We start from the raw sequence: 16,186 nt of genomic DNA on the forward strand, positions 1-16,186 counted from the left end.
AAGCCAACACCGACAGCTTGCCACTTGCATGCTACTGCTGAGCCAGGCAATGAGTGGAGTTACTTTTTTTGGGGGTCGCTGCTGTCATGGCGCGCAGGTACGTAAACAATTCGGCACTTTCTGTATTTTGGGTGTATGAGTAAAGTGCAGAAAAAAATAATTATTCAGGACATAGCATGCTGAAAATGACAATGTGAAGCTTTAGGGCGAAATAAAAGCTTTCTTATTAGAACACATGCCCATTACTTGCATGAGAAATCGAAATGCATAACTAATGAATTAACAAAAAAATTATCATTTACTTTACAGCACATATTGCAATTTATGAATTGCGGCGGGGGAGTTTGCAAAGCGTAGCCACTTTAAATAAATTTTCAGGATAACACCAGTTCCAAGATATTCATTGCCAAAGTGTGCGATGAAATACATAGTTGTTTCAGTTACTTCTATGCTTCAATACATAAAACGGCGGTTTGTTGAAAAAGTAATTGGTACAACAGTGCATTTTTGCTGCAAGTTTCACGATGCATATTTCGAAACCTATGTGATCCTAGAATTTGTTCCAAAGGATGTGCCCCGCAAACTCACCTGCTACAATTCGTAATTTGAAATATGTGCCGTAAAGTAACTAATTAAAAAGTAAATTAGTGACATTTTGTTAATTAGTTAATTTTGCATATCAATTTCTCATGCAAGTTATGTCCACCGCTTTGAGTAATTCAGCTCAAGGACTAGAATTACGCTATCTGCCACAAGCAATTTTTAAAAATTCTGTATGATTAAAAAGAAAGAAAGAAAAGAAAAAGAAGAGAAAAAAAAGAGAGAGAGAGAGAACATCCAGTAGATTGAACCAGTTCCTTTTTTTTTCTTCTCATTTCTATGCTTTTCTGCACATGTTTCCAATGTGTCTACTTTGTGCATTTCATCTAGCAATAAAATTTAGGCCAAGTGAGCTACATATACGTGACTTAGGAACTTGACACGAATCCCTGTGATGCAGCATGTTCTTGCTGCATCACATATGGTACATTACTGGGTATTATTCATAAAACAAACCGAATGTTTTTTTTTTTTTTTTGTTAATAAGTTTCAAAATATATACTTTGAAACTGCCGTGCAGTTTGATTGAAGCTGCACTAATAAAAACGAGTGGTACAAGTACTAAATTAGCACAAAAATAGCAAATGAAATCAACTGACTTGTGAGAAATCTTCAATGTTTAAAAACTTCACTACATCATGAGAAGTCAAATACAAAATAACATATAACATGTGCTATATGTGCCATGTTTATATGTACATATGCACAATGTACCACGATTTACATACAGTTCACGTTCTATTAAAAAAAGAAAAAACTGGAATGAGATGAAAAAGTTGTGTGATAAAGGCATAAATTTAGTTACCACATCCCAGGATACAGTTGAAATGGCCATTGGTAGCAGTGGGAAATAATCTTTTGCAGACTTTTCATTTGTTTTGGAAAATCAACTTCAAAATTGTTTTTACTCATCTAAAATCTGCAAAACGTAGCTTTTTCACCAAAATTTGAAACCTCACCGAGACAGGCCTGGCTTATAAACAAATTAACATACATAAAGGGTGCTTATACAGGACACTTTTTTTCTTTTTCCAGCTGCATTAAATTTTAGAAATTAGCCCAATATCACTATAATGTTATGTGTTCACATATGCAGCCTCTAGATCAGGAGCCTAAACATGTGGCCCGCAGAACTCTCAGTTGCGGCTCGTGCCACAACTACTATATGTGCCATGTTTATATGTACCACGATTTACATACAGTTCATGTTCTATTAAAAAAAAAAAAAAACTGGAATGAGACGAAAAAGTTGTGTGATAAAGGCATAAATTTAGTTACCACATCCCAGGATACAGTTTAAATGGCCATTGGTAGCAGTGCGAAATAATACTGAATAGTGCTCCTCCCCTTTCCCCTTCAACTTCTTCCCCTTCTCGGGTTTTACGTGCCAAAACCAGTTCTGATTATGAGGCACGCTTCCCTTCAACTGTGCTGCTGCTTGTTTCCCGACTCGCCCAACTCTCAGTGCTTTTTGTAGCAAGGTAGATGTAGTAGTTCTCGAGCTAGAAAAATACAAACATCGGAGAAATGGGGCGAGAAAAGGGTGCTGCACGCCTAGCAATGCAGCCCTCAAGGTGCTATGTGGATTGGATGCGGTCCGATGTCAGAGACGAGTTTGAGGCCACTGCTGGAGATAAGCAATAATTTGCATATTTATGTGATTAATTAACAAGCTTTGGTTAACATTTTAATTACTGATTTAAGTGGGCAATGCAACTGAGCATTTAGGAGACCACCTTCGACATTACCTAGTGAAGCAAACAACTATTTCTCGTAATAGGTACTGATGAGCTAGTTGGCGATCCATGATTTTGGTGAAGCAGCGCACTTGGAAAAAAGACGTTCACACAAACATGAATGATGAGGACATACACAGGTGCCGAATACGTCACATTCAAAGACTCATTGAAGGTGAAACTGACTTGGAAAAAGAGTGCCTATGAAGGTTATGTCTCCACAATCCATCACATTGCCAACATAACCAACGGTATGGTCCCACAAGACAGTGCCTTGATGCTGACCTGCTTTCGTTCCTTTATTAGCTTTTTTTCTTACTTTTTCTTTGACGGCAAGCAGCCTAGAATTTTTATGCTGGTAGTGGCAACGCTGACAGCTGAACACTTTCTGCGGCACGGAACAGATGCATGATGGAATGATGGCATAGATTTAGTGCACCACCGACATGACCTTTAGCTGCTGCTGAAAGCAAAAAAAAAAAAAAAAATAATAAAACTGCAAGGCACCATGCAAGCATGGGCAAGGTGGATGTCAAGGGGACTGTTTTTCAGAGTCAGTTTCATTTAAACGAGCCTGTGAAGGTGAAATAATTGTTTGTGTATCTTTCAAAGGCTTCAAACCGCTCGAATGCAATAGTTACACAAGATCAATAATTGCAATTTTAAATTATATCTATATTCATACACGTAAAGGTGCAAATCACTCTTTATCTAGAGGCTGCCAATTTAGACAAACAACAATAAAAAAATAAAAATAATGTCAATATGATTTATATTGCACTAATTTTCTAAATTTGGTGCAGTTATAAAGCACCCTGCATGCACACAAATGGCATTTGAAGCTATGGGAATGCACAATTCTCACGCATCCCCTGATGTTGTTTTTCCCGCATCACTCCCGTCTCCTGTGGTCGGGCTTCGCCGCGTGGCTTTATGCCAGCGGCGGTCGGTGTGGTTGCAGAGTAGTACGAGAAATAGAGGGAGTGCTGCGCTGCTAACGCCACCTAACAGCGGGGCAAAAAGGGAGTAGGCTGTTCATTTCTGGCTTGGGATTGGTGAGCGGCACGCACATACCGTGCGTGTGCCGACACGCTCTCTGCGAGACCGTCTCGCGAGGCTCGGGTGCAGGACACCGGAATGGACGAACACGATCGTTCGAACACGTCACCGTTTGCGTGATCGTACACACGAACGACTAGGCATTGGTGAACAGCATGAGAGCGAACACATTCACTCACTATCAAGTCGCAGTGAGTTGGACTTGCTAGATTTGTTGCGTGCCCATCGGCATATTCCATTGGCAATAATTCAGCTAGCAGGCATTAGTGTATGAAAGGTGCAATAAATGCCCTTGTGATTGTTTGCACTACAGTGTTGTCGTTACTTTGTCCCAAGAGCACAATGTGAGACCCCACAAAGCACATAAAAAGCATACACAGTGTGCATACACAGAGCAACTTCAAAAGAAAGTGCCCACAAGTAGAACTTGCGTTACATCTTTTCGTTAATCTAAACTTCTTTTTTTCTCACTGCTGAGCCAACAAACCTTACATCTAAGACAATTTAATTTCAGAACATTCTGGCAGAACCCACATCAAAATGAATGTCGACGTTAATGCAACTAGCACTGAAGCAATGTAGCGACACAACGTACTGGCACTGCAGAGAAATACTGCCATCTATGGATATGCTGTGCCATCTAGCAGTGCCGCCGCAAACTCCACACGTGGTCCGAGTGCAAGTATATATTCAGACAAGACTGTCTGAATATTTACTTATTATTTATTTATACTTATTTATACTTGTTTACAATTATTTTGTTATTGAAGAGTGGCACATACCCACTGCCACATATTGGCACATAACCAGTGACCCAATTTGGCATCAGAGAGGTTCATTGCAGAGCGGCACGTACCCAGTGGCACATTTGTTGACACAACAGTCGAACCAAGTTGGTTCGGTCATTGGTTTTGAACCCTGTTCTCTCAGAACAGCAGCCTAATGGGTTACCCATTAGACTACGGACTCCCAGTGACTCAAGTTGGTGGGAAAACAGTTAGAGACAACAAAGATAGCCCGCGGAAAGTGAGACATATCCCAAGAATGCTAATAAACGCTAATCACAAAAAAAAAAAAAATTTAACATTCTCAGCAAATTTGAATAGTATAAAGAAATATAAAAAACTGACCTGAGAATGCCCTCATGGTTTACTTATACATACCTGAATGTATAAGTAGACTTTCACAGGTGGTGACTCAGGTAGTGACAAACTCTTTGGCCGCTCGCCATTTTGCTTGGGTTTTAAGGAAGATTTTGATATGGACTTCTCCTTGGCATTGTTGGAGGAGCGCTCAAACTCGATTAGTGAGTCATCTTCATCAGTGGTTGCATACGCAGAGAAAGGCATGCGCAAAGAACGGTCATTTGATGTGTGGCGATCAGTAGTGATGCCACTCGACGAAGAGTCCATAGAAGACAGCACTGCACTGTTTTTGAAGTCCCCAAATGAAAACTGGTCCTCAAAAGGCCGCAACGGGTTGAATGGGCGTGTGGCATTTCCCCAGGAAGAGTCTTTTGCAGTCGATGTGGTAGTCTTATCAGAGTATGAGAAGGATATGCATGTGTCAAAGCTGCAAAAGGAATGAAGAAGTTCAAAAAATAGAAATGCACTGCAGAGAGGATAGCACATTTAAATATAGCAGAAAGTTAACAGGCCACATTTGTAATACCAACTGCATCAATATGATGCCTCACATATGAAACCTGTTGGTCAATGTGCAAATATTCCCTTTTGCCCCTTTACAGTTTACCTAAGAAGCATATTGGTTCAACCCTTGCCAATTTGGAAGACTAGATAGGTAATTTGAACTTGACATCTGATCTGAACCAACAAATGGCATCAAAATGTCATTAATTTAGTGATATATTTGACAGCACATTGACTAATATGAACAAGTACCAGAGTGTGGCAAGCGTGGAGGGTTCCAAGTGTGATGCTCAATAAGTTCAGCAAAAGTGATGATCAGTGCCTCTCTGTTCAGCAATGATACCTTCTGAAGCAGAAGATAATTTTTCATTTGGAATAGAGAAATTGCAAAATATTTTGCCCGAGTTCGCTTAGCAGTGGGTTGTGGATGAAGATAGACAGCTGTAACTAACACGGGTCTTCACCTATGCAGGATGTGCAACAATCATTGTTGCATACTGCAATTGCATACTGTAATATCCGGAGTCATTGCCTCCACTCAGCAGGCTTATTCGTCAAGAAACCAGTGGTAGGGGGGTCTTGGTGCACAAAAAGGAAAAGTCCATAAGCTGAGTGTGAAAAACTAGACAGAGGGACCAAAAAGACATTGAATTAATAAAAGGTAGCCCTTGTGGGGGTACTCCCCAACCAGTATTGCATACCTGCCAAGTTCGGATAAACTAAATCCGGGAGATCTTCCCACCGGAAGGAGGGGGGGGGGCAGTCGGTTACACAGCCCCCCGCCCCCTTCCCCAAACTTCAATAGTTTCAAGTACTGCCAGGAGAACTTCATTACAATTTTATTTACAGATATACAAATGACCACATGAACATCAAGGTCACACTTTTGCAAGTATTTCGTTGTTGCTAATTTTGCCTCCAAAATTCCTTAAAATTTAAATTCTCGGGTCTTACGTCCCACAACCACCATCTGATTATGAGGCAAGTCGTAGTGGGGGACTTCGGATTAATTTGGACCACTTGGGGTTCTTTAACGAACACCCAATGGAGGGGCACACGGGCGCTTTTGCATTTCGCCGTCAACGAAATGCGGCCGCCACGGCCGAGATTTGATCCCACAAGCCCATGCTTAGCAGCGCAATGCCAAATTAACTAAGCTACCATGACGTCATGGGTGTTCAAAAATTATTCAGATAATGACTGATTGTAAGAAATTATATTTCTTTCACATTTTGCGAGGTTGACGTTTCCCAGCAACTTGAATGAGCAACATATGGACAAGCGGCACTGCGTCCTCGTATTTTCCACAATGTTAAATTGCCGTTCGCACTCTGCATTACTCTCTGGTATCAACAAAAGACCCTGCGTCACTTCGGTTGAGCACTACATTAAAAATACTTGAAGATACTTTTTGCGCTAGCGCTCCTTGCTTTTAAGTCCATGACTGACCCTAGGCCTATGCAATGCCAGGGCGGCTGACGCCGAGGCAAACGATGGAGAGTCTAGTGTTGCTAGTCGCGGAAGGCGGCATTCGCTGGGTACCTTAATAAGACTATAGGACCACTAGGGCACCCAACAACCTTGTCAGCATAAGGGGCGGCTCTGCGGTTAACGAAATAACGCAGGTATAGAGTTTCCCCTACTACTTCCTTAATTTTGCGCGATGAACCTCTAACTGGACTACATTGGGTTGCATTTTTTTTTTGCCAATGTGGTCTGACAAAGTGCTAGACGCGGAAACAGGACACAACAACAACAATTTCTGGGAGATTTTCCCGTCAACCATACGACCGGAAGAAATGGTCCAAATCCGGGAGTCTCCCGAGTAATCCGGGAGACTTGGTCTCCCGGAAGGTCGGACCCCGGGCCGAAACGTCAATAAATCGCTTTATACGTGCCTACTTCACAATCAATATTTGCCCAGACCCTGAATCACTTTTTTCTGCTATATATATATATACACACACATGAGCGTGTGTGAGTGTGCATACGCTATACTGGTCACCACTATATGTGGGCTCCCCCTCCACTCACGGGAGACTTTCCCTGCGAAAAATAAGGTTATTAGACTTGTATCTGAAATCTCATATATGCACAACTTTGGCGACCATTCTTTTTGTTCTAGGGGAAAATTTCCTGCAAACTTTTGTGTATGCAACTGCAAGCCCCACCTGTCCGAGTGCTAGAGGCCCAATGGCATAGAGAAATTGGAAGCCCATCCCACTTTTGAGGGCAGTCAAGTAACAGGATGGTGAAACTCAAACCAACCTTCCACGCCACACGTCATCTTGGTGTTCTTGCCACCCTGGAGGTGGGCTTTCCAGCCAAGCATTGTAGTATCGCACAATGCCTGAGTGATCCAACTTGGCCAGTGCCTTTGCCTCCCTCATCACCTTGTCTCGAGCCTCGGGGCTGCAACAACATTGCGCACAAACTTAACACTGCACAACCAATACAAATATGAAAACAGCAGTGACATGCCTGAGCCAGGTGGGCAATGTCAATAGCATTAGATGTCTAGGGCTGTACCTTCCTGAAAGGCATTGTTTTTGTAGCAGGTGGCAGAGGCCATGATGTTGAGGTCAAGAAGATACTCAGCATTTTGTCATACACAAAGTTCTGCAAGCAGGTTTCTTTACACAGCTCAGATGTCGCCACTAAAAAGAATGATATGGGACTTCTAAGGGCAAAAACGGGAGAATAGCATTAATGAACATTTTTCTTGCCTATATTTCTACCATACTGCAAGCACCCTAAATCACGTAGGAAGGAAAATAAAAACGAACAGAAAAAGATATCAAACAAGAATGCAAAGCAAACAATCTCAGTGCTTGTTAGCAGTTTTGGTGGTAGTTGGTTTCATTCCGTTACTACCAAAAGAAATAAAGAAATGTTTAAAAATGTTAGTTAAAATGTAATATAATGTAAGGCCTTGTTAGCCACACTTGTAGAGGTTCTGCAGGAGCAATGGGTGAATGTCTAGTACATTGTATGTATATGTGTATATATATATATATATATATATATATATATATATATATATATATATATAAACAAGAAACTTCAGTTGCTAAACCTACCTTACGACACTCTTGCAAAGTTTAAATGTCATGCTGTCTCATGATAGTAACTGGCAAGTTAGACTTGGAAAAAATAAGCTTAACAAAGCTTTACATCAAATAATTTTCAATGTATCAATCCTGTAATCAATATATTGAAAATGAATTAAATTGGCACACCAGAGCGACATCAACACTTAAGAGATAGATATATCATCAACGTTTTCTGCATGTATAATTCATTTCTGAACTGAACAGCATTGTTTTGACTAGGCATATTAACAACAAAACAGAAAAATCACACCTTTTGCATAGGAGGCATCTGAAAATTAAAAGAATGACTTTTCCGACAGAAAGCTATAAATAAATGGCTTGCTACTTGACAGCACACTGTTTTAAGTGAACTAAGTATTCTGCTGAAAGGCACTGAAAACCGTCCATACCTGTATAAATAAGGTGAACTAAGAAAGATCATGTCCCCAAACAATAAAAATGAACACTTTGATGACAACAAGCGCAATTTTCTTCCAAAGACTTAATTAAAGTCGCAGTGATGGAAGTGCCACTTGGTCTTTTGTAGGAGCTTTCGGAGCAGGAAAAATCACGGTTTGTAGCAGAAAAAATTTGCTATTTGGATCAAGGAAACAATGCTTTGGAGGAGTAACTTACTGCTCTGGTGCGAAGAGGAAGCTCTGCATGCAGTTAACGAAAAAAGGCATGGTATGAGTTAGTCACTTTAGCACACACCAAAGGGGATGAAGGCGAAAGCCTGCACGCTCACGAGACATTCATTAAATTACTTGACATTCTCGTTCGAATGCGTTGTTACTTCTTGTTACTTGTTTACTCCCACCAAAGGTCGTGGGTTCGACTCCCCATAAGCATTCAAGATATAGCGCGCGCGACAACACCGACAGCCGGCACAGGCGCTAAGTACAAGAACGCATTTGTTGGCAGAGCAGAAGCCGCCCCCCCCCATCTCTCCCTCCCGCGCTGCTTTCCTGCTTTGCTTCTTTCGCGTGGGGGATGGCATCGCCAGTTACCCTTGAGCCTGGTTGCAAGATAGGCATTTGGTGCCACGGCACAGCGTCGCCCCCCCTTCTCTCTCATACCCCCACGGCCTTTCGCGCGACGGAAGTCGCGTTTGCTCTCGGCTGTGCGTTCGCTCTCTGTGAAGGCACGCATGCCCCGCGCGTTTTCACTTGCACATACGGCGCGCGGCGACAATTTTATAGTCCTTGGACTCTGCTCCACGTCTCCGCATCGCCCTCGTTGATCTCCTCTCCCATTGGTGGGCGCACCTCGTTGAGAAGCGTGCTCGCTACCGCCCTTGTCGGCGAGATTTTCCCACGGAAGCCGGATTATAACCAGTATTTCGTCTCACGCGGCTGCACTCTAAGCGGTATGCGTATACATGGAGTTCTATTGGAGGGTAAACAGGCATCGGAAAAGGCCGCGTTGTAGCCAGTTCTGCACTATAGACGGTTACGTTATAAGTGGTCTATACTGTAAATTCTTTTTTCGTGCGTGTGCCTGAGTGAGTTCACCTCTGACTCTTTAATTTAGCTAGTTTTATTTGTGTTTCGATGATGCGAATTTCGGCTAATACGAATATTTTTCGTGACCCCATGAGATTCGTATCATCGAGATTTCACTGTAGTACTAGGTGTCAATTAGCCTTTTGATGAGACCAAGCTATAGTGATATTATACCTGGGAAAACGTATGAATGAGGAATGAGAAGTGCATGAATCAGAAATGAGGAATAGCGAGTGCTCCACTTACGTTGGCTAACACTCCCAGGGTTAGTTTCTAGTTGTAAAACATAAATACTCCAGAAAGTGGATGGGAAAATGGTGCTGCGGTAGCTCAATGGTAAGAGCATCGCACGCGTAATGCGAAGACGTGGGATCGTTCCCTACCTGCGGCAAGTTGTTTTTTCATCCATTTTCATTTCCATTAATTTATAATTTCTTTAATTCTATAGGTAAGTAGAAGTAATTTGCCCTATGTTGTCCTTGGTGTCATTGTTTCTTGGCTTCTAAAGTAAGCACTGTGTGTTAAGTTACTTTCGATGACAATCCTTCAATTGCAGTGCACGAGGAAGTTATTAATGTTATTAATTAGTGTGGTACTGGCATAAAAGCAAAGAGCGAAGAAAGCTACACATAGCACAACATACTTGTTTGGGAGGCAGATGCGCTTCACAGCATATGTGCAGTCATCCAGTTTGTTCCGTGATTCAAGAACAAGCCCAAAACCTCCTTTGCCAAGACAGCGGACGGGCTCAAAGTCTGCAAGGTACCTGCATGCCACAAAACCCAGTTGAACAAACTTCAGGCAAACAGGCGTGCAGCGGTAGGCGCCATTAACCTAGTGGCAGCCTTCACACTTCTGCAACAGGCTGTACCTGACCAGACATCCTGCTTGCGTTTTTCAGAGATGATGATTGGCATGTGGGATACCTTCAGGGCAGTTGCCACAAACCTCACTAAACGTTATTGCACACCAAAGTTTGAGAAATATTGTTTTAAACCACAGCACTGCCATATTTAGTAGTGTCTGCATTTACAATTTGCACATATATCTGATTTACATTCTTGAAAGCCAACTTAGTGCCAAACAAGTTCAGAAGCTTACTTTTTCAGATAAAGTACCTCACACTGTTCACTACCTTTGCTGTAACATTTCTCTAGTTTAAAGCGAATATGTAAGAAAGCATACTTGAATACTTCCATTCTGTGACTACTGTAATGAATAGGAGAAGGAAGCAACGAGATGACAATGCTGTTCAGTTTGTGCATCACCTACCTAGTGATAGAACACATGGATTTTTAAAAAAAGTCAACCATAAGCACCTGTCAGACAGGCCTTTTGCTTACTGTATTACGTTGGCTGGGCACCAACATAGAAGACCCTCAGCTGCAAAGTGTCTACTGGAAAGTGAGCAGTAATATGTCTATTCAGCAACCATTGCGGTTGCTAAGACATTATTTGCGACTACACTGGATTCCTTAACTAACTTGATGAAAAATAGGCAAAAAATTATTTCTGTCTGTCTCTCTCTCTCTGTGTGTGTGTGTGTGTGTGCTTGTGTGCGCGCGTGTGCACGTCCGTGTGCGCTTTATATACCTCTGACAAAAATAACACAAAGAAATCATGACAGGAAGAAAGGACCACAAGATCTACCGAACTTACAGCAAGAAAATATCCAGAAACAAAATCCCATGCTTTCGTTTCCCTAAATTTGATTTCAAAAAAAGAAAGATAGAAAAGAAGAAACTAAGAAGAAGCCATGCGTTTTAGCATAAGGTTTCAGCAGGAGCTCAGGCTCTAATGGGTGCTGCAAAGCTACCTTTATGCCACAATACATTGCAAACAGGATTGCTGTAATCACCTGGAAGTGTATTTGGGCAAGTCTCCCACAGCAGAGCCAACTTCTACAGAAGGTTGACCAACAGGCTGCTCAGGCGCAGGTATACTTGCAGACTCTGATCCTGAGCTACTTTTTATATCCTAAGAAAAAAGAAAGTAAATGGGAAGCAATCACACCTCTCAGCTAAAGTGTGCAACACAAGCGTTTTCTCTCTCTTTTTTTTTTTCCTGAATTTTTTTTTTTTAAAATACAGTGCATTGCAGAAAAAAAAATTACCTTGGATGACAGTTCCTGCAGATGCTTGAGCTTGAAATGTCGTAGCACATGCTTCGTTATGAAAATGTTGATCATGAAAGTTGCTAGAACAATCAATGATATTTCCTTCCTGCCCAAAAAAAGAGGAGGAAATTGTACTGTTCATTTAGATTCCTGATTACAGACAGACCAGAATAAAACAAAGTGACAAAACATGTTATAAATGAACAGTATGCCACATAAGAAACATCCAGTTAATGTTCCAGTATCGATTGCAGCACAGATTATTTATACGATGTGGGTTTTTTTTTTTTTTTTCAAGGTCTGATAGGTCGTGAAATAAAAACCACAAGAAAAATCCGATGACGCTGTGCGCAGATGTGTTGAGCAGTGTCTCTAGTTCGCGTGAGGTCGCAGTTGTCAATTCTGAGCACGCAGTGAACATGTAAACATGCCTCGCTCAATAGAGTCTCCCGCTAAGTGTGAAGTGCGTGCTGTCATTCGATTTCTGCATGCTGAGGGATGCAATGCAGCCAAGCTTCATTGATGAATGAGTAATGTGTACGGTACAACTTTCATGAGTGACCAACAGCGAAGTACGGCAATGGTGCAGAAACTTTGAAGCAGGACGCACAGACGTTCATGATGCAGGCGGGCAGGGATGGAAGCGAGTGTCAACCGATCATCTTGTTCAGCGAGTTGATCAGGCGATTCGAGAAAATTGTCGGTTCACAATTTTTGTGTTGAGTGATTCATTTCCGAAAACTTCACGGTCAGTTCTCTATACCATCGTGAGTGAGAGACTCCAGTACTGCAAACTCTGTGCGAGGTGGGTTCCCAAGGTGCTGACCGACCATCACAAAACACAGCGAACGGGCACAGCCTTAAAGTTTCTCCAGCGCTACCATGATGAAGGAGAAGATTTCTTGAAGAAAATCGTCACGGGACAAGACATGGGTTCGTTTCGAAACTGAAGAAACAAAAGAGCAATCCAAATAATGGATGCATTCTGATTCCCCGAAAGCAAAAAAGTTCAAGCAAACCTTCTCCAGCAGAAAGTGTATGGTGACTGTGTTCTGGGACAGCAATCGTGTTCTCTAAGTGGAATTAATGGAACGCAGCACGACCATCACTGCAGCCTGGACTTCGCTCCCTCCGATTACCACCTCTGCTCACATGAAACGATGGCTAGGAGGACAGGAGTTTGACTCGGACAACGAGCTGAAGATGAGCGTACAGAATTGGCTGAAAGCACAGCCAGCTAGCTGCCTTCTATGACGAGGGTAAAGTTAGTACCACGCTACAACAAATGTCTCAATCGGAACGGGGACTATGTAGAGAAGTAGGTGGAAAGTGTACCTAAATGTTCCAAATAAAACAGTTCTGATCTTCACCGTGGTTTTCATTACACGACCGATCGGACATTAAAAAAAAAAAACCTTGTACCTGAAGGTCAGCAGACAAACTGTTCTTTAACAGTCTATCTGACACATCGAATCAGCCACTTTTGTTCAAGAAATGATCATAAATGTAGAAGTAAACTTTATTTATTATGTTTTCTCTCTAAATGTGACTTGCGCTGTTAATCGGGAGCTTTAGTCCACAACTGTAAGCACACATATAATGGGCATTAAATTAGCGTTGGCATGCTACCTTATCAGAAACAATGTGCTCAGCATGCTCTTAACATCTAATGCCACATGGTGCCACATGCAACACCAAATAATGCAGCAACGCCAGGCAGACCAATGCTTCAAGGTTTTCTTTTAGGAATGTAACAAAGATTGAGCATTGAGCAATTAAAAAAATATATATATACTTCATGTACTACTACTGGGTACTGACACATGCTAGCTTAAATTTGATGTTGAGCTGATACTAATAAATATTAAGGGTGAAGAATTTTAACAAGTTGCAGCAGTGTACGCTCAATTTGGCATACTATGTGGAGCTATGAACCCTAGCAAAATAAAATAGTGCAGAAACCACATCAGATGATTTTCAATGTAAGGGAATAGCTGAATACAAATAAGAATGTTTATGTTCAAGGTCCCGTTTCATAGCATACCAGAGGCATTTTTGCTCGGCACGACACCTTTGTCACACTTGCAAATCTTTTCAGGTGAGGACACATTTGGGGGCCATCACTTTCAAATTCCAAAAATTTACATGACTAGTTTTTTTTTATGTGTCCAGTCAACGACCGATTTTCCGGACACCCAATCTTCCGGACATGCCCAATAGTTCGGACGCTTTCGTGGCACCGCCACGTACCCCATAGAGTCAATGTATAAAAACACCTGAAATTTTGGATGCAAAAAACCTTCGCCGTCCGATGTTTTTTACTTTTTGCCATGACCGCAGGTCCGAAACAGCATTATTCAAACCCACCACTGCCGCCATTTTGATTATCTCGCCTCCTCAAACTGGCGCTCTCGCACACAGATCCGCTAGCAGCCGTAGCCACAACTGCGGCAATGCCAGGCCTAGCTACTTCCGACATTTGCTACTAACTACTTCGACATTTGCTACTTCGACATTTGCTACTATTGAAACAATTCTTTGCTCTTAGCAATGGCGCCAACTCCGCCTTTGTAATCCTCTCCAATGTTATAGAAAGTTGGAAAGCACGACGCGTTGCATGTCGGCTCCCAAAAGTCAGCTTTGCCTCAAGACAGGAGTGTTACACAGTGAAACATACGCGAAGTAATGCAGTGAAGCAAATTATCAATAGTAACAATATCAAGAGTGGGAAGGGGCAATTGTCACGGGATTAATTATATCCGCGTGCACCCGCCGCCTCCTAGCACAGTACGAGCTATGGTACACCTAAAAAGTGTACTGGCAGGCCTTCACAGCTATTTTGGATGTGCCTGTGGCAATTTGAGCGCTTGGGGGCAATAAAAGGCATGCATTCGTTTTTTCGAACTGCCTGATTTTTCGAAATTTTTCGTGGCCCCTAGAGAGTCCGAAAAATCGGACGCTGACTGTATAAGCAATAAAGGGCTGGTGAAGCGAACGATGAAGCTTCTAGAAGACTTACATGACTTGTTTTTTAAGTACAGTTGATCCCAGATATATTAAACTCGAAGGGGGTGGCAAAATGTTTGATATATCAATATTTAAAAATATAAAATATAAAATATTCATATCTGAAGCTTATCAGAAATCTCTGCACGTCTCCCACTGTCACCTGAGGTTGTGAAAAGTGGGAATTTTCATTGTGCTGCTAAGCACGATCTTGGTTGCGAGGTCAAATCCCAGCCATCTTGTTCAGCAATTTAATAATTGTAATGCGTTGCTAGGTAGGGCACATTTGCCCTCTTTAAAGTCGAAAAAAATCAAAGCATCTCGTCTTAATTTTTTATATCATGTAATAAATGGACATAATAAGGTGCTCATATCGCTTTTCTCCAGGTATGCTACAAGACAGCACCATAATCTGATAACGCCATTTTTGGATGCACAGCAACAGCATTTTCTCCAAGGATAGCAAAGTATTGGAACTCAAAAAATTTATACCATCATTTGTTTCACATCTTAAACAACTTCCACAGCCTAGTGATACATTCTTTGTTTCCTTAGTTGGGTGTTTGGTTTTGCGTAATTCTATATAACCAATCTAGTACTTCGCATATTTATTAAGGGAAGACGCTCTTCAAAACTACCATTTTTTTTAATTTGTACTAGAGGTTTAAAAATTCCACCATTTATAGTTTTTTTATGCAGATCTCAAATATGTCATTAGTTTTTGCACAGTTGTTACAGGTTTTCAGTTAAGTGATGGTACAATGGCAAAATATACTGTAGTCGTCTTTCTGGGCACTTTTTATATACTAAATTTTCACAAGAAGCATTGTGCTGTAGCTTATTTAGCTCCTTGTAGATTGCAAAGTGCCGATATCTAGCCAAACTGCGCGTACAATAACTGTAACTATGAAAAAAAAAAATAGGACATTTCAACAAAATATTTTTTTACAATTTCCTGAAATATAACTACTTGCCCAACTACTGCTGGGATATATTGGAATTTCAAGTAGATATCAGCATTGTACATATCCTCAAGAGTATGTATGCCAAATTTCGTTACTATAGGACAATTATAAGTGCACAAGTTTATTTTCATGAGATTGTGGAAAAGATTATTTGGAGTGTCCTAATTTTTTTTTCATAGTTCGAGTAATTGCGCACCCTGTTTGAAGATATATTGGCACTTTGCGGTCTATGGTACAAATATGGTCTACAAAGAGCTAAATAAGCTACAGCACAATGCTTTTCGTTAAATATTTAATACATAATGAAGTGCCCATAAAATCGCTATATTTTGCCATTGTGAAGGACATAACTCAAGAACTATAGCTGCCACACAAAAAATAATGCCATATTTGAAATCTGACTAAAAAACTCTATAATTTGGTCAATTCTTAAATATCTAGTACAAATACCTCAAAAA

The 16,186-nt window shown here is 41.3% G+C and overlaps 1 protein-coding gene across 1 annotated transcript in view; it reads right to left on the bottom strand.

Annotated features, from left to right (window-relative positions):
• LOC119459128 (eukaryotic translation initiation factor 2-alpha kinase 3-like) overlaps positions 1-16,186 on the bottom strand; it is a 56,969-nt gene that overhangs the window by 14,214 nt on the left and 26,569 nt on the right. Inside the window, exons 9-13 of the mRNA XM_037720960.2 lie at positions 11,755-11,863; positions 11,500-11,618; positions 10,285-10,407; positions 7,313-7,456; positions 4,559-4,967 (exon numbers count right to left, since the gene is read on the bottom strand). Coding sequence (XP_037576888.2) covers positions 4,559-4,967; positions 7,313-7,456; positions 10,285-10,407; positions 11,500-11,618; positions 11,755-11,863 — 904 coding nt within the window. The remainder of the gene's footprint in view (positions 1-4,558; positions 4,968-7,312; positions 7,457-10,284; positions 10,408-11,499; positions 11,619-11,754; positions 11,864-16,186) is intronic.

This window comes from Dermacentor silvarum, chromosome 1 (assembly GCF_013339745.2).
Source record: "Dermacentor silvarum isolate Dsil-2018 chromosome 1, BIME_Dsil_1.4, whole genome shotgun sequence".
Taxonomy (NCBI): domain Eukaryota; kingdom Metazoa; phylum Arthropoda; class Arachnida; order Ixodida; family Ixodidae; genus Dermacentor; species Dermacentor silvarum.